General features: G+C 36.4%; 3 protein-coding genes across 4 annotated transcripts; 2 read left to right on the top strand and 1 right to left on the bottom strand.

Annotated features, from left to right (window-relative positions):
- Nucleotides 1-1,718: 1,718 nt before the first annotated feature.
- Nucleotides 1,719-2,670, bottom strand: LOC124540749 (spherulin-2A-like). Its single transcript, XM_047118452.1, has one exon. The coding sequence runs from the start codon at nucleotides 2,595-2,597 to the stop codon at nucleotides 1,719-1,721; it is 879 nt and encodes a 292-aa protein (XP_046974408.1). The 5' UTR covers nucleotides 2,598-2,670.
- A 1,921-nt stretch (nucleotides 2,671-4,591) lies between these two features.
- LOC124540671 lies at nucleotides 4,592-5,713 on the top strand. The gene is made up of 2 exons (XM_047118339.1): nucleotides 4,592-5,574; nucleotides 5,694-5,713. Exons 1-2 carry the CDS (start codon nucleotides 4,638-4,640, stop codon nucleotides 5,711-5,713), a joined length of 957 nt encoding a protein of 318 aa, XP_046974295.1. The 5' UTR covers nucleotides 4,592-4,637.
- Nucleotides 5,714-6,327: 614 nt separating this feature from the next.
- LOC124540777 (lysophosphatidylserine lipase ABHD12-like) lies at nucleotides 6,328-24,428 on the top strand. 2 transcript variants are annotated; one of them, XM_047118486.1, is made up of 10 exons: nucleotides 6,328-6,706; nucleotides 7,739-7,857; nucleotides 13,066-13,179; nucleotides 15,421-15,561; nucleotides 16,251-16,343; nucleotides 17,176-17,313; nucleotides 18,589-18,743; nucleotides 20,715-20,882; nucleotides 23,708-23,835; nucleotides 24,305-24,428. In XM_047118486.1, the coding sequence occupies exons 1-10, from the start codon at nucleotides 6,666-6,668 to the stop codon at nucleotides 24,327-24,329; spliced, it is 1,122 nt and encodes a 373-aa protein (XP_046974442.1). In that variant the 5' UTR covers nucleotides 6,328-6,665; the 3' UTR covers nucleotides 24,330-24,428. The 2 variants fall into 2 exon arrangements, with proteins under 2 accessions (XP_046974442.1, XP_046974443.1); XM_047118487.1 differs by having other exon boundaries at nucleotides 6,329-6,479.
- The last annotated feature ends 211 nt before the right edge of the window (nucleotides 24,429-24,639 follow it).

The following is a 24,639-nucleotide window of genomic DNA, read 5'->3' as shown; positions in this document are numbered from 1 at the left end:
TTAATGAGTTAGTTTCTTCTTTAAAAATTGATATATGTAATGGCGCTTTCTCAAACAGGTCTTTAGAACCAAGGTTGATTATTGCATCCACAACATATTTTGGATTGTCATGAATTGTAAGAAATAATAAGACCGCCATGAAAAATAATAAAATATATCTTATGTAATAATTTTAGTATACAATTATATTTTTTGGAATAAATTAAGGAAAATATTGAGCGGTTCTATCATTTATATAATTCTCTAAAATAAAATCCCTATATTAATTTTACTTATTTGTAAATTAAAAAAATTCTTCGAAAGTTTTATTTTTATTATATTTACTGGTTATTTTCTATTAAAATTAGGAAGGTATATTCCAGGAGAACCAGTGCGTGCGGATAAAAATCCTTGGTGACTTTTATTACTGTATCTCTTGTCTAAGAGATATACGAAATAAATAAATAAAGTTAAATAATTAAATAAGTGTAAATTGTCCTCAGTTATGATCAATGAGGCTTTTTGCGAAAAATAATCGAAGCTGAATTGGAATAAGTATATATAATCGGTACCTATCCGTTATGAGTTAGTATTTTTTGTTTTTTCTTTTTTTTATGTTATACCTTGGCGGACGAACATATGAGCCACCTGATGGTAAGTGGTCAATGACGCTGTAAGAAATATTAACTATTCCTTACATCGTCAATGTGCCACAAACCTTGGGAACTAACATGCTATGTCTTTTGTGCCTGTAGTTATACTGGCTCACTCACCCTTCAAACCGAAACACAACAATATTGAGTACTGTTATTTGGCGGTAGAATAACTGATGAGTGGGTGGTACCTACCCAGACGGACTTGCACAAAGCCCTACCACCAAGAGAACAAGTTAATATAGTTAACGTAACAAAATACTATATAACATTAAAGTTGGGTGTCAGCCATAATAATAATACATATGTATTACTTATAAGAATCTCTAATAATAATTAACAAACAAAAGTGTCTTGTCATTTTTAATATACTACTTTAATACGACTGAAAGAATAATGCCGAAATTTAGGATTCAAATAACAAAAATAAAAAAACAGTTTATTATTTAAAAAATAATATACGCTTGTTGTTATTGAGCTGAGATGGCCCAGTGGTTAGAATGCGTGCATGTTAACCGATGATGTCTGGTTGAAACCCAGGCAAGCACCACTATATGTATGTGCTTAATTTGTGTTTGTAATTCATCTTGTGCCCGGCGGTGACGGAAAACATCGTGTGGAAACCTCCATGTGTCTAATTTCATCGAAATTCTTCCACACGTGCATTCCACCAACCCGCATTGAAACAGCGTGGTGGAATATGTTCCAAGCCCTCTCCTTAATGAATAATGGAAGAGGAGGCCTTATCCCAGCAGTGCAAAATTTACAGACTGTTACTTTACTTTCTTCTATACGCCTGTTGTATCGGGAGGATAATAACCAATTGCTGCACAATTGCTATTATAATATTCAATTCATTTATTAATTTATAATTATATCGTACTTTTCAATCAAACATCAGTTTTGCTATAAAATCAATTCAATTCAATTCTTAGCTTAATGGCTTTTAGTTGTGTCGACGGGGCACAGATTATTTCATCAATGTCACGTAGGATGGAGAGGGCACGAAAGAGTTTCGTTTATGAAATTAAAAATTGAACATTATATATTTGACGTTTGAATATTTGACATTTAAAAAAACAAATGTTATACTGGCAACCCTGTAACTTTATCATACACTATCAGCGAACCATCAGTGTAGAGGCCCAACTGAATGTTTTCCGTAATTGTCATTTCAGTATTTAAGCCACCATTTGTTAAAACACTTTCAATCGACGGCCCATAGAAATGATGACCGTTGTAAGCCTTTCTAAAGTTCACTGCAACATTTCCCCTCAGTGTTACCAGATATATAACTTCTATTTCCAACTTATATCTATTCGCTGAGAGTACTGCTGTTACTGCTTGTCCTGGATGTAACTCTGTTTCCACGTTAGTCGTTGTACCGATTGTAACAGTTTCTGACTTTTCTTCGCTCTCACCGACGCTTGAACTGTACGAGAAACTCGTCGTACCGGATATTTTAGCCAAAATCACATTCAAATCGTACTCAATATCTTGGGATACCGTTGTCTCCCTACTTCTGGACCAAGTCGTTGAAATTGTATTTTCAACTGTTTGACTTATTCCTGTGTTAGCTTTTATCGTAATATTCGACTTATTTTCGAAGTCATGAGCTAGTACCACCATTGATTTGACGGTGCTTTCTTTTAATTTGGCGGATTTTACTTTCAGTATTCTTGATACTTGTTCCCAGTTGTACGTCTTGTATAAATCCCCCCAGGGAGTTGGACTTTTTAAGAATACATCACGAGGTAGCATGTCGTATTTGGCCTTTATGGCTTTTTTTAAATTGATTTTATTAATGTTGAACAGTTCGATTTCCTTATCACCTATAATATCTATGTCGTAACCAGAATAATTAATTTCAACGTCTTGTTTATTTTTTCCTGCTTTTACGTTTATTGTTATTTTCGCTTCGATTATTATTATAGCACATAAAAATAATATAAGTTCACTGTACATTTTGTTAATGTAAGTAATTTGTATTTTTAAATTTTTTTTTTAAACAAAGCTCTTGTCTGTCCTTAGTGTTCAATGAAACTGATATTTTGTGCGATTTATTATCAATTTGGGCTTCATTATCAATAAATAAATTAGAGTTCCGTATTTATTTTATTTAGCTACATGTATTCGAACCATCCACATACTAATAATATAATGGTTTTGATGTCTGTCAATATTTTAAGCACTACGTTGAATATAGCAATTAAATTTTACTAATTTATTTATTTACTAGCGACACAGTGCTGATACTAAATATACTACAGATTTTTCTTGACTATATTGTCCAAGTATTATATACAGGAAGGGGAAGGTCCTTAAATCACTATCTGTTAATAAAACCGCATCAAAAGTAAACATACATATTACATAGGGACAGACAGCGGTAAGCGACTTTGTTTCATACTATGTGATTATTATTATAGTTACAGAAATTGATAAAAAAACTTGGAGAAGCTTATTATGATGACATTTGAATGCAACTAATTAAGAGTTTTAATCTGAGTGTTAATAATAATATAACGTTTGATATGAGTAGGACACTGGGATTATTTATATTGTACTACATATATTAGCTAGGTACTTATATGAGGACTTTAAACGAAGGACCAATACAAAATTAAACTTTTATTAATAATTTAAAAAATAAATTCAAAAATATAATTTCCATCTTCGTGTAAACGTAATCCATAAAAAAAAAAGAAAAAACTTATTTTTATTCGTAGAAAATATTGAAAAATTATATTTATTTATAGATATTTTATTTCAATTATTTTACTATGTTTATATTTATAAACATAGTTTGCTTGTAATGTACAGTTGATTTAAACTTGACCTTTCGATATGATAAGTGGGTCAATCAATAGATATTACTTCATGTAATTTTTAATATACCAAATAAAAATAAAAGACATTTATGTTTGTTTATTTATTCATAATATCTTTAAAATAATGACTAGACATTTTTTCAAGGCAGACAGATAATTAAATACTTTGATTGAAATCAATCATGAAAATTGAAATTAAGAGATATGATTCTGGATGGCCAGTGACAATCATGTTAAAAAAACAAAAAACGTCAGCTGTTTCTTTGAGAGATGACGTCTGATCTGTATGGAAGGAGAAGACATGCTACGCCGACCCCAAATAAAATTGGTATAAGGGCAGGAGGATGATGATGATTTATAATACAATACCATAACACATAAGTACTTATGTAGGCATATCCGCTTTAATTTTACTTCCAAAACTCCGATAACAGTCTCATCGACCTTTAAAACATCATTTTTCGCAATCCACAGTGAATATCATAGATTAATCAAGCTCTCGGCCAATGATAGCTGATAAAAGTTAGCTTTTCCACTTGTCTTATGGTTTGATATTTGGTTGGTTGTCTTAGAGCATACACGATTATACAATGTGCCTGTCACGCCCTAAATGATACCCCTAATAATATACGGCTTATAATACGGCTTTGAGGCACAGGAAATTTATTTTTTCATGTTATTTACAACTTCCTTGTTAAATATTGGGGATATTGTAATATAAATATTAGCGAGTGAATTACTTACGGCCGAAATATTTAAAACTGTGTCATTCCGAACTATTCTTTCATAAAATTGTTAACCTAAAATAATGCCGGCTGCAGACAAAGGGGAATGTGCGGAGAGCGGGGAAGCGGGAACGTCGCTCGAGCCGCTAGTGGCATTGCCGTTGCTAATATTCGAAATTGTGTTTTGTTTTGTTTTTATTTTCGTTTGAATTCTTATTTCAAAAATGTCTCTTTGATGTTATACTTTTTTTTTTATTTTTACTAGCCTTATATTAGCGAGCATTAATCGTTGTATTTAATGTGATGACGTCAGCGCCACTCTGTGTAAACTTATTAGTTTTCAATAAACGAAGATCTTATATAATTTTATAATCAGTTTAAACAAGCTATTATATTAGTAAACTCATAGTCATAGAAACATTTTATTGATAAATCACAATTTATATAAGATGATTTTATCAATGTCTTTTTTTGTTTGCATATTGTATTTGGTAGAATCTCGAGCTGATATTAATATAGAAGTAAAAGTTGCCTCAAATAAGGGCGGGACTGCAGTGACTTCTAAAGGCGCTGATGTGAAATTAGTGAGTGATAAGGAAGTAAAGTTATACAACATAACTGATTATAATTTGAACAGAGGTTTAAGAATCGAACTCGGCAAAGCGCCTGACGATATATTCCTCAAAGATCCAACTACTTACGGCAATTTATTCTCGAAGTACAAATGGAAAGAATTACATCGAAAATTGTATGTTAAGAGTGCTGAAATTGTCGACATTGTAAACGAAAATGTCGAATTGAAATCTCGTAATTATATAAATAATACGACGAGAAAAGTGAAGATCAAAGTTAATTTACACGAGCCAGTCGAAACAATAATTTCCTCTTTTTGGGATAAAAATGGATTCCACGACGACATATATTACAATATTACGATAGACCATTATAAAACGAAATTAATTTTCGAAAATAAATGGATGGATAATAATTTCAAGGCAAAGAAATCAATTTTTGGTATGAGTAATGTTGGTTATATAAATATTGCACCTGGTAACACTGTTACGACAAAACTAACCGCCAAAAGAACTGTCATACTCGTTAAAGTGGTATACACTTCTACCCTAATTGGAAGTTTGGTCATTAATTACGCACATGTATATGGAAAATATCATTTTTATGCACCAAATATATCAAATATAATGAAAGCTGCTAAACTGAATAATGAAATTATCATAAATGAGGCTATTGAAATAAAATGTTATACAGATCCAGTTATAGACGTAATTGATAACACCACAGGAAAAAAGATGCCTATGATATTTATTGATAAACGATTCCATCAACAGAAGTTGAAAAAGTCACAATTAAGTATTATAAATAAAAAGAAGCGACAATAAAATTGTTATAAGAAAATGTTTTTTTTTTTTATTTTACGTTTGAAAACATGTAACACGAGGTAGCCTTAGTGTTGTTATTAAAAATCAAAATCTTCTTTATTCGATTAGTCTTTTACAAAAACTTTTGAGCCATCATGTAACAACTACATTAAGTGAAGCTACCATAAGTTCGAAATGTAGATTCTGCTGAGAAGAATCGGCAAGAAACTCAATGGTTACTTTTTTCAACATTTCAAAAACAAAGTCATGTTAGTTGATTATAATTATATATGTATGTATTATACCCCGCTTGGAAGTCACTAGTATTAACTCCACGCTTTTTTATCGTCTGTATAATCTTGTAATAAATAATATTTACAAATGTATTTTTTACAAATGGTTTGAATTTATGAAACGGCAGAGTTAAAAATGTCTGCAGAATTTTACTATGGAAGCGGATACCTTGTCCCCAGATGGTTTTTTGGAATTTGGGCGGAAACTTGGCGTTACAAATTTCTTCTTACTTGTGTGTTTTTGTGCGCATACGATGATTATCACTGGTTCTATAAAAGTGATCAATGTTACTATGAATACAGATGCGGAATCAATATTACAAAAACTAAGAATTAAATGTTACTTTCTAAGTCTCATGTATTTTTAATTATATAAAAACTTTTGGATACATTTTTATTTTTTATTTCCATTATTGTAAAATAGCAACACTGTATCTGCAGTAAGTTGACAATCTTGCCTATTGACACATGACAGTACATTCGTGATTTTTATTTCAATATCACGTCACGGCTCACGGTCGTTTTGCCGAAAGTTAAAGTAACAGTAATCTTAATTATTCCGGAAATAAAATTACGTGTTTTCCATTACCGCATCACTTGGATATAAAACATTGAATAAAATGTTAGTTATATAAAATTTTCCGTATTGCACACGTATTACATCAACATTAATTGAACATTTTAATATTATTTTATTTATGCGTATTTATTAAATATTTTTTAATTTATTATTTTTTTACTTAATATCATTATTGTTTTGCATTTTTTTTGCATTTTTCTTTACCTGTGTGTTAAAAAAAAATTAGAAATGCGTGGTGTTCTAATCTGCGTGCCTTTGTACACAGTCGCGTAAGTATTTGTTTTATGTATTAATACATTAGTATTAAGACGAAAAAAAAAACATGGAATTAAATGAAACACCTTATAATTGATTTTAATCTTCAAAGTCATGTCGCTATAGTATATCAAAATAAATGATTCATTCAATATAATTTGTGTTATCCGAATTATTTAGTCTAGTGATTCAATTATTGTAAAGACATCAAATATACAACCTTATGTAATATCAACAGATAATGTTAGTTATTAGTAACTATTTCATGACATCACAGTTTTCTATGACTCACTATTAAAGCTATTGGTGTGGAACTTCCCAGCATAACATTGAACTATTTAAATTTATCTATACAAGCTACTTGGTGGTAGGATTACCTTATTTTATGTCTTCTAAGTTTTTTTTATTTACATATAGTTATTTCAAATAATTATCATAAGAAGAATAGCCATAGCTATTATAAAAGGTTACAATGAATATTTAGTGTAACACACGTCAATACTATAAGGAATAATAGTATTAAAAGCTATATAGTGACCTGTAAATATATAAAAACAATCTGCATCAATATTATATAAAGAAAAAATGCATAAGATTAAATTAAGAAAATTGAGTATTATTTAATACCTTTATATTGGAAATAATAGGCTTTATTGGGCCTTATCCACTAAGGTCCAAGCCCTATACTTGTTGCCTATGGCAGACAAAAGTGAAATGATTTTTTTAACAATACTCTGTGCCCTTGGTTGATTTCATTGATTGAATTTTTTTTTTTTGATTAACCAAAAATAAAAAAGTAAACATCTGTATATTTCCTTCTACAAAAGTAATGACAAATTAAAAAAAAAGTTATGCATGCAACTGGTTTTTGTACATGTGTGTGTATGTGTCTATAATATGCATGTTTTAACTACACATTTAAATAAATCAATTGACATTTAATCGACTAATTATAATTGTCAATTGTTGAAAAATAAATTGTGTGTGTGTGTTGTAATTGGAGTACAATTTAAAAAGTTTTTACATTGCGTAATTTTCTCTTCTAGGGTGCTGTTACTCGGGGCCTCAATTACAGCCGGTATTTTCGTATTTCATGTAGCCGTTGTACCTCTGATATTCAAATACTCGAAGACGTTTAGACGGCATCTAGTTTTTGCTAACTTTGGTAAGCTATATATATATATAATATAATTATGATTTTATGAAGGTCATTTCTACTTAATGTATATATTTACATACTTACAATAGTCATTATTATGTTAATCCATTTTTTTAATGATACATATATTTTTATATACATTATATATCTAATTTAAAAAGTAAGTTGTTGTCTTTGTCTTAACTGAATATGAAAAATCTAAAAATATTTAATATACATATTGCTAACTGGCAATTTCTGTCTATACTCCAGTTTGTATTGCGCCAGTGTGTTTGCCCAATGTTGGGCGTGTTTGGTCAAATAAGGCAAATGTTTGTGCTTTAAAGTTGGTGTCTTACTCCTTGTGTATGGACTATTTGATAAAGATTTCTAATGTTCTTTTTCTTTACCTCCAGCAGATGAAAATACAGTGATATTTGCCGCGTATATAAATGGCCTATTTAACATTTATGTGACGCTAGTCACGGGCATTGCACGCGTTTTAAGATTGGTTGTCATGTATTAGGCAAACAGAGTCGAGATGGCCCAGTGGTTAGAACGGGTGCATCTTAACCGATGATTGCGGGTTCAAACCCAGGCAAGCACCGCTGATTCATGTGCTTAATTTGTCTTTATAATTCATCTCGTGCTCAGCGGTGAAGGAAAACATCGTGAGGAAACCTGTATGTGTCAAATTTCATAGAAATTCTGCCACATGTGTATTCCACCAACCCGCATTGGAACAGCGTGGTGGAATATGTTCCAAACCTTCTCCTCAAAGGGAGAGGAGGCCTTTAGCCCAGCAGTGGGAATTTAAAGTGACCTATGTCCTTCCTTGGAGTTAACAGTTACTTGATACCAAATTTCAGCAAATTTGGTTCATTGGTTTGTTAGTGATAGAACGACAGACAGAAAGTCATAGGTATCATATTAGTATAGATTTCATAAGAGTCTGAGTAGTTAAGATGTGACATAACAGATAAACAAACTCACTTCCTTGTTTATAAAGTTATTAAAATTGACGTAAAGCAACCGATTGGAATACAGATTATAATACGAACAATGTGAAAATCAAGACTTAATCTTGTCCTTATTCAATTATATTTGATTATAATTACATAGTTATGATAATAAAATACAATTAAATTTACATAAAATAAAAAAAATAAAAAATATTTTTTTGTCACTAATTATAGCCATTGTTTAGTTTATTTTTTTATAATGGGCACACATAGATACAAGTCAAATGTAAAGATGTGAAGTTTGAATACCTATCGGCCATACAGTAGCCATAGACATAGAATGGCATGTTAATGTCTAAGACAGGCATTGACTGAATGCCGAGGGTGTGGTATTGGTCCGCACGCAGCCTCCTTCATTCCACCATATACTTAAAAGTGTACTACTGCACAGATAAAGATTGTACTCACGATTCTTTCCGCTATATAAAGATAAAAGTACTACGTTGTACTGTCATAGACAAAATAGTCTTAGTGGGGGCATTCCCCGGGTACTAGATACGTCTCAGTACCCCTGTCAACGTGTATGGTGTAAGATTAACAAATGTAGTAAATAAACTTTATCGTTATTAACATTAGTCAGTATAGAAAAAACGATGCGTGCAAATCAAATCAAAATATACTATATGGCCTTTACAAGGACTTTTGAATCGTCATTTAACTATACTAAGTGAAACTTCGTTCGAAAAGTAGATACTACCAAGTAGAACCGTCAAGAAACTCAGTAATTACTCTTTTTAAACATTGCAAGTATCGAGAATTCTGTTGCTTATCTATGTATGTCCGTAGAAAGTGGAATATTTGCACGCTTCATACACTTATGTCCGAAATACTAATAAGGTAATGATTTTAAAAACATCGATTGCAATTAGGTTCACGTGAGATAAGGTGAAATGTATTTGTATATATTTACATACATATACGTATATATGTAACGAGAGGTTAGGCATAGTTTTTTTTTTATGGTATAGGTTGGCGGACGAGCATATGGGTCACCTGATGGTAAGTAGTCACCATCACCCATAGACAATGACGCTGTAAGAAGTATTAACTATTCATTACATCGTCAATGCGCCACCAACCTTGGGAACTAAGATGTTATGTCCCTTGTGCCTGTAGTTACTGACTCACTCTCACTTCAAACCGGAACACAACAATACTGAGTACTGTTATTTGGCGGTAGAATAACTGGTGAGTGGGTAGTACCTACTCAGACGGGCTTGCACAAAGCCCTATTACCAAGTGAATAGTCAGATGATAATGATCATATATAAGTCACGCTTCTCGCTAAAGCGGTGATCTCTTCAAGCAATATTAAGGTATAGGAAAGATTCCGGGTCGAGTCGTATTAAATAAATGATTATTTTACGGCATAGTGCCTCTCACCGTTGCACGTTGCCAGCGACTGACGTACAAGAAAAAAAAAAGATCACAGTCGTTTCCCGCTCTCCACATTAGCTAACGTCATTTTTGTTTTTTAATCTGTTACGTATATCGTATTATTTCAACGAGGTATTTGTAAATGCAATTTTTGTTACCAGCAAAAAAAATAAGCTTAAAAAATTTAATATCATTATAGTAATCTGTATATATGTCTGCAAGTTAACGTACTTGTAATCTTATTAAACGATCAAAATATATAATCGAATTATTATTATGCGATTAGATTAGTTCGACTTGATGGATAATCGATATTCGTATTAAAGTCCACTGTTACGTGCCTAGTAACAATATACAACAGCATCTAGTCTAGACTAGTAGTCTAGTCTTTATCTTATTAGGACGCAGGTCTAGAGGTCCAGAGTCTAATAAAGGATAAAAAAAGTTATTGAATAATAGCGGGTCACTTGTCGGCTTCGCACGGTTGCAATACTAAATATACTACAGAATTTGTTTATTTACGACATCACAGTATAAACTTCTAATAAATTGTCCATGTATTATTATATCAAGAACCTTCCTCTGGAATCACTCTATCTATTAAAAAAATCCGTATCAAAATCCGTTGCGTAGTTTTAAGATTTAAGCATACATAGGGATATAGGGACAGAGAAAGGGACTTTGTTCACATGTAGTGATGATATCTGTTGTGAATCTATAGTCTACAGCAGGTCTAATAGTACGTGATAATTTGTAGTGTTTCTCATTGAATACATTTCCGTTGGTAACCTTGATTATTTTTCGATCGATTGGATTATGAGAATAGGCTATTTTACTGGTTTTTAAAATCCATTTTTATATTATTTAGTAGAAGTTAAGGAACACAGTAAAAGTTGTTTTTTTATTTCTAGTACATATTTACCGAAAAATATCATATTAAAAATTCCAAATTTAAATAGCGCGCAAAAACGCTAAGTAGATAATATGACGATATATAGTAGAAAAGCAAGGTTAACAAGTAAGTGACTTCATCATAAGCCCGGCCAATCAGGGGTGTTTTGTGTCACGTGAAAAACGTTTGAAAAAATGCGAAAATGCATTTTTTGGAAAATATTGATGGATTTTTTGAATAAATTAAGTATTATTTTCAACTTTCGTTAGTAAATAAGCATATTTAAACTCATAATATACACTGATTACGATATATCACAATTTATTTTTCGCATTGTCAAATAGCCTATTATGGAGTAAAGAGAACACGTTCAATATAATACTTCAAGCGAATATGGTTTCCATGAGAATTGTTTGCTTTAAATCGGTGAATATTCCCATAAAATATGACTTCATTTGTCTGGATTAAAAGGATTGATTGGAAAGTCATTTTATTAGGTATAGTGTTAAAAACTTCTTAAACTTCGCGGTTGATTATGCATTAATAGTTTATTAAAAAATAAAAATAAAATACATTAGTAAAGAAGGTATATTATTCAATACATGATTATGCAGACGATAAAATACTTGTCTTCCAGACAGTATAAATTACATACATATATAATTGTAATCAACTAACATGACTGTATTTTTAAATATTGAAAAACAGAAACTACTGATCTTCTTAGCGGTTCTTCTCGGATTAATCTACTTTCCGAACCGGTGGTAGCTTCACTTAATTGTAAAATGACGATTCAAAAGTGCTTGGAAAAGCATACTTGAATAAAGTATATTTTGATTTGATTTGTTTTAAATAATTGTTTGTGAGTTTTGTCATTGAAAAAAGTTCGCGTAGTGACAGTTTTTTTTTAATGAATGAATGTATTTATATTCAATTGAACCCAAGTTTTAAATAATTTAAATATAAAATATGTCATTGCTATATAAAGAACAACTGCTCTACTATAGAAATTTTCACACAACTTGTAAATCCGAAGTTTCGTGTGTAATTTCAACAACCGGTTTTTTTTAATGAATAAATTAAAATTAATTGATTCTATGTCATTGTTACCATCAACTGAAATTGTGCTTCTATATTTTTAATCTGTATAAAAAATTTAATAGCGTCTTGCTATTGAGTATTGAGTAAGTTTAGCGTGGGTACGAAAATGTTTGGCTTCCTTGATGCGTCTTATAATCGTATTAAACTATTTTTAATTAGTTATAATTCAAGACACAGTTATTCGATATAAAAAAATCTCTTATATAGCCAAAATCAAATTAGGTCAAAGTCAAACCAATTCAAAACATATTACGTCGACTAATCAAAGACAAAGAGATTTGATATATTCATAACAATATGTAACTTAAAGTCATAGAAAAATAGATTTTCTGCTTACTTGCATTATTTTCGATAAAGTGGGAAACCTAGAACTTTACCATCAGTGAGGCAGCATAACGTTATCTATACTAATATTATACATAAGAAAGTACTTCTGTTCGTTTCATTTTTACGGCCAAGCCACTGAACAGAATTTGACGAAATAATGTTTGAAGCAAGCCTAAACCCCAACGAAGGATATATACTTTTTTATGCCTATCACGTGAGGATCAATTTCTAAAGGGGAGAAATTCAGGGGTGACTACTAGTTCTTCATAAAAGTCACACTCACACTCACACTCACACGCACACAGACACTATGTCCTTTCTTGGAGAACAAGTTTGCTTTGAACCCAATTTTATACTTTAATTTTTTTAGTTACTTTTACATTTATAATAGTAATAGATGGGCGTGATTATATATATATATTTTTAAAACCAAGGAGATCGCAGTAAAAAAGAGGTTTCAATACCATTAGTCTTAATATCAAGAGATAAATAATAATAGTGGTGTCATTATTTCAGTCCAATGGCCGATAAACGTGGACTTCGACGACTTAAAAGCGAGCGGCGTCGACGGCGGAAGGAATTTCAACATCGAATACAAATCTAAAGTCGACAACTGTGATATTAAAATAGGTGAGTTGGCAAAGCTGAAACATTTCCAAGAGTGGACAAAGATCTACTTTTCCAATATAAAATAACTAATAATAACTAGGTAATAATAATAGCCTGTAAATTTCCCACTGCTAGACAAAGGTCTTTTTTCCATTTGATGAGTATAGGAGAGGAGCATATTCAACCACGCTGCTCCAGTCCTGGTTCATGGATTCAGATGTGGCAGAATTTCATTGAAATTAGACACATGCAAGTTTCCTCACGATTAATTTACGGAGATGGATTATAAACACTAATTAAACATGAAAATTTAGTGGTGCTTGAATGGAACCCGCATTCAACGGTAAAGATGCACGCGTTATAACTACTGGGCCATCTCGGCTCAATCAACTTCTCTGTTAAGAGAATATTTGAGCATGTTCACCAATGCAATGCCCCGTGGCATAATATAATTTATTAACTAATTTATTTTGTAAGCCAACGTGATATACAGTGTCTAATTCTACAATATACATCCAGTCTTAAAAAATTGACCATGTATCTCTTACAAGCTAACTTATCACACAAGAAAAAATTAAAAAAGAAAAGAAACAGACAATAAGTACTTCTGTGCTTATCAAAAAAGATATAAATTACAAAAAAGAACTAATTAACATATAAATGACTCAAAATAATATATAACGTTTTGTCCGAATATCTATGTTAATCGCTAAACTATACATTAATGATTAATAGACGTCTAATTAAACATTATCAATCATTCCTAGTAATTTTGAATAGATTTCCACTAGGTTATATTTAATGCTCTAACGATATACGGTAACCAACTCAGTAGTAACTCTTTCATTGAAAAAAGTTACGAATTTGTAATAAATACATACAAATACTGTGAATAAACCTGTACTGATAATTTTTTTAGTCATCTGTAACACAATAGCTCATTAACTTTGCATATAAAGGTGACATCAGACTGATTCATTGTGAAGAACTCTTTATTGAATATTCATTTCTAAGCCGAACGCAAAATTAACATAGTTGGATCGATTCACGAACGAATTAATTGTCACTTTTGTTCCTTTTTTAGTCTATATTTGCCAGTTTTTTTTAAGCCATATATGTTGGTAGATTGCCAAATGTAGCACTGTATAGTAAGTGGTCACTACTGCCCATAGACAATGGCGCTGTAATAAATGTTAATCATTAAATTACCAATACGACACCTTTCTTGGGAGCTTAGATGCTATGTCCTTTGTGCCTGTAGTTAAACTGGCTCACTCAAATTTCGAACTGGGAAATAGACTATTTTTTTAAATATTGGACTAGATCACATACAATACTCGGATCCCAATGTAAGTTGCTAAAGCACTTGTGTTATGGAAAATCAGAAGTATCGTGACTTATCGGTACTATAAACACCCATACCCAAGACAACATAGAAAACTAATGAACTTTTTCTACATCGAATCCGGGACCTCGGAGTGGCGTACCCATGGAAACCTGTGTACATATTACTCGACCACGGAGGTCGTCAGAGTATTGCTAATTGGTCGTAGATTACATGCACAAAATAGCCATTAAGTAAATTGAAAACGAAAATAATGAAACCGTCTGATACAACCTTAACTGATGGCCGTCCTTGCTCTCAGTTTTTTTAATTACATAGATACGTAATATAAAATTGCTAAATAAAACAATGAATAGGATAATTGGATGATTGAAATGATTACTCTACAAGTGTCGTAGTTCGATTTCTTGTTATGAGATACTGAGTAGGCTTTTGAAGGACGAATCAACGGTGTATTTAAGTAATAAGCTTTATAATAAAAAATGATGCTGGCAAAGAATAATTATGAATCATCAACACACACTGACTGCAATACGTGATGGTTAGTGGTCACCACAGAGGGTTGAGATTATATTAATTAACATTGTTAATGGTCATAATAATCTTAATCTCATTCTTGTACTTGGTGGTACGGCACTCATCAGATATGCGACCGTCTAACACCAGTATTCTTGTTCGTTTTGAAATCACTGTAACTAAAGGCACAAGGGACATAATATCTTGGTTCCCAAGATGGATGGTGCATTGGCGATTTAAACAATGGTTATATTTTTTAAAGACCCTATGTCTGAGCCGGTGGTGACCACTTACCATCAGGTAACCCATGTGTCTACCTACATATATTATAAAAATAAATAACTTACAGCTGGTCCTGCAAGAAGACATGGATACTAAATAATCGCTATAATTTCTTCCAGGAGTCTGGCATATATTACCAAAAAGTGCCTACGAAAAGCTGAAAGGTAGCTTCGAAGGAAATGCTGATAAGGAAGAATTGAACAGACTAATGGACTCAGAATTGACTGAGTCCAAGTATCCTGTCATGCTTTACTGTCACGGTAAGTTTTTCTTTAGATTTTAGACTGTCCTGTTGATCTCCTGGCTAGATATAAAATCACAGATCCGGTAGTTTTGGGTTCAAACCTCATGTCGAAGCGATATAAAGTATTGGCTCTACGCAGTTTAACTGAACTCCAAAAAAGTTAAAAAGATTTCGACGATTTTTCTGGTATGTATGCAAACTCCCTAGTTGATTTAGGTTGGATTCGGTAAGTCTTCTTAGGAGAATAAAATATTCTAGTTTTGCCTGGACGAAAAACAGTATATATTCTACTATTTGTATTCAGATTTGTCGTAAAAAGATAAAATATTTTCCTACTGTTGTCTTAGATTTTCGCGATTATTACACATTGAAATAAAACTAATTTTAACGGATTTATATCGCGTATATTAATTATTTTTATCATCCCGACGTAGACTGTCTACCCGTGACCACGAACGCTGTAAAGTGCTCAAAACGTCGGGATGATAAAAATAATTAATATACGCGGATTAAATCCGTTAAAACTAGTTATATTTCAATATTTTCCTACTGTTTTATGCATTGAACGCCTTCTTGGTCTAATAGCTTAAAGCCATGGACCTCAAAGGTGACGTTCGCCCAGGTTCGAGTCAATAAAAGTTGGCAATGATTCTCTAAAACTTAGGAAATTATAATTTTGGACATGTTAATATTTATGGCTTTCAGGTAACTCAAATTCCCGCGCGACGTCTCACAGAGTTCAAATATACAAATTCTTTCAACAAATGGACTATCATACCGTCGCTTTTGACTATAGAGGTATGTTCTCATTGATTCATATTTATTTATTTGTAAGCAACAGCATTTACTTAATTTCACTTGGTGGCTCATGCATGCTTATTTATGAAGATACTAGCACTTATTATTTGTAATTAGTCTATCGTCAAGCACCAATAGTTAGCATCGTTGTGATCAGATTTAAAGAGTTAATGGAGCCAATGTTTGTTTTTTTTTTTATATATCTTTCAAAGGAAAGAGTAAATAAGATAATTATGTAGTTCTCGCAGAGCTACTCTATATAATGCAAAAACTAAACTATGTAAACTATATGACTAACTTCAAATTAATTAATTCAACGAATTTTGCTGCAGCTGTTGGATTTATCAGAATGATGTTTTTGCATCCCAACGTCCTGTCTGACATTTCTCTTGTCCCACATTTTATCTCCCGGCAATTGGGGATGGGTTTTTATTAAGTAAAAAGAGCTGGTGTTAGTATAGGTATAAGGGACATGGCATTTCAATCTGGGATGTCAGGGGTGGGATCCCATGAATCTCATTTATCCGTCTCAATTTCAAACGACGTCGATGTCTTTAGGCATTTGTGACCACTTATTATCAGCTGATTACCCGTTATTTTTCTTTATGGCAATATCTCTAGTAACGTTTGTGTCACTCTGCTGGTCTAAATCTCTTTTCTCTCTTTCTAATCTTAATGTACATGTGACAGATTTTCATTCGATAAATGCAAGTTTCTTCACGTTTTTCGACCGAAAACGTGATTATATCTATATAAACTAAAAACATGTAGGTACCCCTAATTTTGAAGATAGTGGGGTTTTGTTGATTAATATTTTCTTTTCATTCATCAGGTTACGGCGACTCTACAAACGTGACTCCAAGCGAAGATGGCGTAGTGGAGGATGCTCTGATCGTTTACGACTGGCTCCATACGACCGTTGAGAAAGCTCCGACGAAACCGCCCATTTTCGTATGGGGACATTCACTTGGTAATATATTTAAAAATATATGTAATGTGTTATATGTTATTGGAGTAAAATAACACAAAAATTGAATATTTATCTAAAATAGAAAAATTTATTGTTATTATATTTCAATTAATGAATATTAAATATTTACATGTTATATATTATTAAACATTTACATTTACTGCTTTTACTAACCTAAAATAGAAAAATCGACAATTAAAGGTTTTTCACTTCCAATATTATAACTAAAACTAAATATAAAAATAAATTTGAAATTTATTGACAAGCGGATTTAAAATATTCCTCCTTGCGTCCGCTGTCATTGTTATTGCTACATGCCAGATTACAAAAGTTAGGCACCGCATATACTCGGTACTTTAGCCTATGTACACAATATACAGTGTACAAAGCTTACATATATTTATATCAAGTTGCTCCAAGAAGCACCACTAACGCGCACGTTACGTACTCTCAATGTGATAGCAGACAGGGTGGATTTGTTTTGTCACAGCCTGAGTGAACTCACAATAATTGCTGCTTGGAACATATCATATACAATTTAGTATTATATTATAACATGGATATATACTTTAAATTTGTTTATTGAATTGGGACACAATCAAATCAAATCGAAATAAACTTTATTCAAGTAGGCTTTTACAAGCACTTTTGAATCGTCATTTTACAACCAAGTGAAGCTACCACCCGTTCGGAAAGTAGATCGAAGAACCGGCAAGAAACTCAGTAGTTACTCGTTTTTAACATTTAAAAATACAAAGTCATGTTAGTTAAATACAATTATTTAAATTAATATATCCTGCGTGGAAGTCAACAGATATTAACTCCACGCTTTTGTATCATCTATAAAATCTTGTATCCACAGGGCTGTATTTAGGGGAGGGCAACCGGGGCAACTGCCCTGGGGCCTCCACATGAGAGGGGGCCACAGTTTTCAGCAAGTTAACAAATACTGAGATATAGTCACATTATTATAATCTTACAAATACAAAACAAATCATAGCTTACTGATTGAATTAAAAAAAACCTATTTAATTCATAATAATATAATTATTAGGGTGTTCACGCTTCTGTTTGTCTAGGGCCCTCACTGCTTTGTGGCCTCCAGACCTTTAAATCCGACTCTGTGTATCCAATCCTGTAATGATATGTATACAGTGTGGCATTATAAATAAATAAATATTTTAAATATACTCTGCGAGCGGTAGATACGTAGATCTTTTAAAGATAATTGGTACGTTAATTGGTAAAAAGTTGACACATCATCATCCATTCCAGGTACAGGCATATCATCACATCTCCTCGGGAACCTGGACAAGCTATCAAAGAACATTTTGGAACGTCCGAAACCTCTGCCGCTGCCTAATGGACTGATATTGGAGGCGCCGTTCAATAATTTAGCTGACGAAATATATTATCATCCATTGGCTAAGGTGAGTTGATAATTTTGTACAACTTTCCCTCGAATTTTTTTCTTGTGTTGGATCTCAACCAATTTTAGAACAGCGTCTTGAAATTAGCCCTTAATCTTTAAGAAGTGGAAGCCATTAGGGCATTTGCATTTTTCTTTTGCCAGTATGATATATCTGACTGATTAATTAATGTAAAGAAGTCCATTGGTTAGGAAAATATAAGGGCATGCTATTTTGACAGTGGGAAAAAAATCATTCAGACTAATTAATGGATATTGGTCCATTGGTTAATATCATGGGGTTGACATGCTAGTTGACATATAAATTGGCAATGCCAAAAAAACGATCGAGATTAAACAAACGTTAGATTTACATATACGCAATTTGTTGAATATCAATATGACTTCTTCATTTATTAATACAAGAATATTCCACTTGAATACGTATGGTCACTTTTTGACTTTCAAAACTCCGAAAGTAACTTCGACATCATTTAAAAAGTCCAAAATTCTGTCAATCAAAGATTCTTCAATATACTGACCAAGGTTGCATATACGATATGTGCATTGTTAGAGAATGGTCACCATAGTCTGTAGTCGTGATGTATGCGCATGCTGATGACTACAAGAAACAAATCGCTGGTGCGATCGACCGACCCAAGCTACTTCATTCATGCCATTATACACCACTATGACGAATTTAGACTTTCAACTTTTGCAACGCTTTCATTATCATTGCATAGTATAAAACAAAGTCGCTTATCGCCGTCTGTACCTATGTGTGCTTACATATTTAAAATTACGTGAATAAAATATAAACAATTAACGTACGCATTACATGTTTAAAATTACGTGAATAAATTATAAACAATTAATAAACGCGCGACGGTACGATACGATACAATTTCGATAGTTCATAATATTTTGGTTAGGTTAAGTTAGAGTTTTTATAATTTTACTGAAAGTTAATTCAATAGATTGTAAGCTATCGAATAATAACGGTAACATATGATTGGTCGCTCTTATAATAAGACCAGCCAATCAGGAAGAGCTTTCGACGGTTGACAATTTGGCGCGGGACAGATTGTAATCTAACAGTTTAACTTTGATAGATTACAATATAGCAAAAATATGCGTTAAATTGCAATCATATTTCACTGTTCACAATATTTCGACCGTTTACAATCTCAAGAGATAGATTGTAATCTAACGATGTTTGTAAACTTACGATAACATCAGATCTTATATCTAAAGATGAAACTGATTAGAATTATTTAAAATTAATATAAAATAGAATTTTTTCGGTTAATTTTCTAAAAGAGAATTAACATAAAGAACCTCAGAAGTCGAATTAAGGATTCATTTAAAAGGAAAAGGTTCCACAGGGTTCTATTTTAAGGCCATTACTATTTTTGTTCATGTAAATGACATATTTATATGGTACTGGTATATACAGATTGTTATATTTCAAATACGAAATTAAGATATCTTTATACTAACTTTATAAAACATAAACAGAAGTGGACTATTTTGTCTCTAAAACAAGACATACTAATATTAACTTACCATAGAACGTCGAAACATATAAAATATTTGGTTATTATAGAAAATCATGCTTCATTGATACGCTATTTATCATTTGTTTTTGTTTGTGTAAGAAAATATGAAATGACGACGACGAAATTTGCTTGTCAAATAAAAACCAACGTGTATTGGTGGGGTTGGGAAGGAAGCAGCAACTGTAGATGATAAACTAACATAAATTCATTAAATACTTATTTTGGACAAACTCACTCAAGTCGAATCGTCTGATTTGGTGAACTTTTTTCGGGTTCCTCATGATCTTTGATCATAGGACGTAACGAACACTTATTACTTTTATACAAATACTTGTATATTCTCGAATTAGTACCACATCTTGGTAATCAATTCGGACTTCAGGTGGGAACGGTATTAGAGAGTGAGAGTTACCTCTCTCGTCTGGTGTCCACAGCTGGTGTCGTGGCTGCCGTACTTCGAGTCGACGTTCGTGTCGCCGTTCACGGCGTGTCGCGTGCACGCCTTCCGCTCCGACGAGCACCTCGCGCGCACGCCGAGCCTGCCCGCGCTGCTGCTGCACGCGCGCGACGACCGCATCGTGCCGCACTGCGTCGGACACAAGGTGACCGTCTGTGTGTGTGTGCGCCACACCCGCGCGCGACGACCGCATCGTGCCGCACTGCGTCGGACACAAGGTGACCGTCTGTGTGTGTGTGCGCCACACCCGCGCGCGACGACCGCATCGTGCCGCACTGCGTCGGACACAAGGTGAGCGTCTGTGTGTGTGTGCGCCACACCCGCGCGCGACGACCGCATCGTGCCGCACTGCGTCGGACACAAGGTGACCGTCTGTGTGTGTGTGCGCCACACCCGCGCGCGACGACCGCATCGTGCCGCACTGCGTCGGACACAAGGTGACCGTCTGTGTGTGTGTGCGCCACACCCGCGCGCGACGACCGCATCGTGCCGCACTGCGTCGGACACAAGGTGACCGTCTGTGTGTGTGTGCGCCACACCCGCGCGCGACGACCGCATCGTGCCGCACTGCGTCGGACACAAGGTGACCGTCTGTGTGTGTGTGCGCCACACCCGCGCGCGACGACCGCATCGTGCCGCACTGCGTCGGACACAAGGTGACCGTCTGTGTGTGTGTGCGCCACACCCGCGCGCGACGACCGCATCGTGCCGCACTGCGTCGGACACAAGGTGACCGTCTGTGTGTGTGTGCGCCACACCCGCGCGCGACGACCGCATCGTGCCGCACTGCGTCGGACACAAGGTGACCGTCTGTGTGTGTGTGCGCCACACCCGCGCGCGACGACCGCATCGTGCCGCACTGCGTCGGACACAAGGTGACCGTCTGTGTGTGTGTGCGCCACACCCGCGCGCGACGACCGCATCGTGCCGCACTGCGTCGGACACAAGGTGACCGTCTGTGTGTGTGTGCGCCACACCCGCGCGCGACGACCGCATCGTGCCGCACTGCGTCGGACACAAGGTGACCGTCTGTGTGTGTGTGCGCCACACCCGCGCGCGACGACCGCATCGTGCCGCACTGCGTCGGACACAAGGTGACCGTCTGTGTGTGTGTGCGCCACACCCGCGCGCGACGACCGCATCGTGCCGCACTGCGTCGGACACAAGGTGAGCGTCTGTGTGTGTGTGCGCCACACCCGCGCGCGACGACCGCATCGTGCCGCACTGCGTCGGACACAAGGTGAGCGTCTGTGTGTGTGTGCGCCACACCCGCGCGCGACGACCGCATCGTGCCGCACTGCGTCGGACACAAGGTGAGCGTCTGTGTGTGTGTGCGCCACACCCGCGCGCGACGACCGCATCGTGCCGCACTGCGTCGGACACAAGGTGAGCGTCTGTGTGTGTGTGCGCCACACCCGCGCGCGACGACCGCATCGTGCCGCACTGCGTCGGACACAAGGTGAGCGTCTGTGTGTGTGTGCGCCACACCCGCGCGCGACGACCGCATCGTGCCGCACTGCGTCGGACACAAGGTGAGCGTCTGTGTGTGTGTGCGCCACACCCGCGCGCGACGACCGCATCGTGCCGCACTGCGTCGGACACAAGGTGACCGTCTGTGTGTGTGTGCGCCACACCCGCGCGCGACGACCGCATCGTGCCGCACTGCGTCGGACACAAGGTGACCGTCTGTGTGTGTGTGCGCCACACCCGCGCGCGACGACCGCATCGTGCCGCACTGCGTCGGACACAAGGTGACCGTCTGTGTGTGTGTGCGCCACACCCGCGCGCGACGACCGCATCGTGCCGCACTGCGTCGGACACAAGGTGACCGTCTGTGTGTGTGTGCGCCACACCCGCGCGCGACGACCGCATCGTGCCGCACTGCGTCGGACACAAGGTGAGCGTCTGTGTGTGTGTGCGCCACACCCGCGCGCGACGACCGCATCGTGCCGTACTGCGTCGGACACAAGGTGAGCGTCTGTGTGTGTGTGCGCCACACCCGCGCGCGACGACCGCATCGTGCCGCACTGCGTCGGACACAAGGTGAGCGTCTGTGTGTGTGTGCGCCACACCCGCGCCCGACGACCGCATCGTGCCGCACTGCGTCGGACACAAGGTGAGCGTCTGTGTGTGTGTGCGCCACACCCGCGCGCGACGACCGCATCGTGCCGCACTGCGTCGGACACAAGGTGACCGTCTGTGTGTGTGTGCGCCACACCCGCGCGCGACGACCGCATCGTGCCGCACTGCGTCGGACACAAGGTGACCGTCTGTGTGTGTGTGCGCCACACCCGCGCGCGACGACCGCATCGTGCCGCACTGCGTCGGACACAAGGTGACCGTCTGTGTGTGTGTGCGCCACACCCGCGCGCGACGACCGCATCGTGCCGCACTGCGTCGGACACAAGGTGACCGTCTGTGTGTGTGTGCGCCACACCCGCGCGCGACGACCGCATCGTGCCGCACTGCGTCGGACACAAGGTGAGCGTCTGTGTGTGTGTGCGCCACACCCGCGCGCGACGACCGCATCGTGCCGCACTGCGTCGGACACACGGTGAGCGTCTGTGTGTGTGTGCGCCACACCCGCGCGCGACGACCGCATCGTGCCGCACTGCGTCGGACACAAGGTGAGCGTCTGTGTGTGTGTGCGCCACACCCGCGCGCGACGACCGCATCGTGCCGCACTGCGTCGGACACAAGGTGAGCGTCTGTGTGTGTGTGCGCCACACCCGCGCGCGACGACCGCATCGTGCCGCACTGCGTCGGACACAAGGTGAGCGTCTGTGTGTGTCTGTGCCACACCCGCCCGGCAAACATGGTAGCTGAGAACCAACACAACCTGGACAAGCAGACGGCATTACCAGCATTAACCCGATAAAGTCCTTGAAGTTTATGAACTGTGTTCTGTGTAGTAACACATACATTTTTAAAAAGCATAGTGTTTGATTATGAAATTGTATCTGTTTCCAGCTTTACCGCTCCGTGCTGGAGTCCCGCGCCGCCGGCGGAGCGCCCATCAAGTTACATTCCTACGATGAAAAGGAAAATCTGGGTCACAAATGGATCTGCCTCGCTAAAGATCTCTCTGAAGTCGTTGGGTGAGCGATTATTTCTTTTTTTTCACTAAGCGATTATAATAACAATAAATTATACATTCAGGCATTAATAATGAAACATTTATGGTAGATGTGATCTTTGAGATACCCTGAATAGACATTTGAACAAAAAACATATAGGCTATTCCAATTTGTTTCCAATTGTTTATTTGGCTTTGGCAACAAATAAATATACCCATGTACGCGTTTACAGCGAAATTGGGAGCCTCTTGCCTTTTTTCTTAAATTTATTATTACTTGGGCAGTTTAGGGAAATTCCTCACTTTCGAATACGTTGAGTGTTCTAGTACAATAAGTTCTTTTATGAAAAATCAATCTTGGCGTTATATATTTATCCCTACAATAAAAAATATACTATAGACACATTTACGAGTATTCGTAGAATCTGTGTTTATGATTTGACATTAGTGTTCGATGTGTTTCTTGTTAATCTTAATCGTTTTTGTTTCAGAGAATTCGTATCGAATCATCGATGAGAAATTAGTAGATTTAGTTAAAACTCACGCTTCAGCGATCTCACGGGAGGGGAAGTGCTTTTGCATATTGTATACAATGATTGGAATAAAATATTTCATAGAAAACTGTTTCATTTATTTCACTTATATTTAAATAACTGTAAAGGCCTCCGATTTCGGTCGTGCTCAATGGAGCTCATTACACCTAAGGTTTGTTTTGCATAAGCATTACTTTATTTACATGCCCAGGACCCCCTTTCAGAGGGGCCCCGATGAACCAATAATTTCTTTCACACATTTGTCCTCACTTTGACTGCTACGTATATTTTGG

The sequence above is a fragment of the Vanessa cardui genome, chromosome 26 (genome assembly GCF_905220365.1).
Source record: "Vanessa cardui chromosome 26, ilVanCard2.1, whole genome shotgun sequence".
Classification (NCBI taxonomy): Eukaryota; Metazoa; Arthropoda; class Insecta; order Lepidoptera; family Nymphalidae; genus Vanessa; species Vanessa cardui.
Note: the sequence above shows the minus strand (reverse complement) of the source record. Positions and strands in the feature narration are given on the sequence as shown.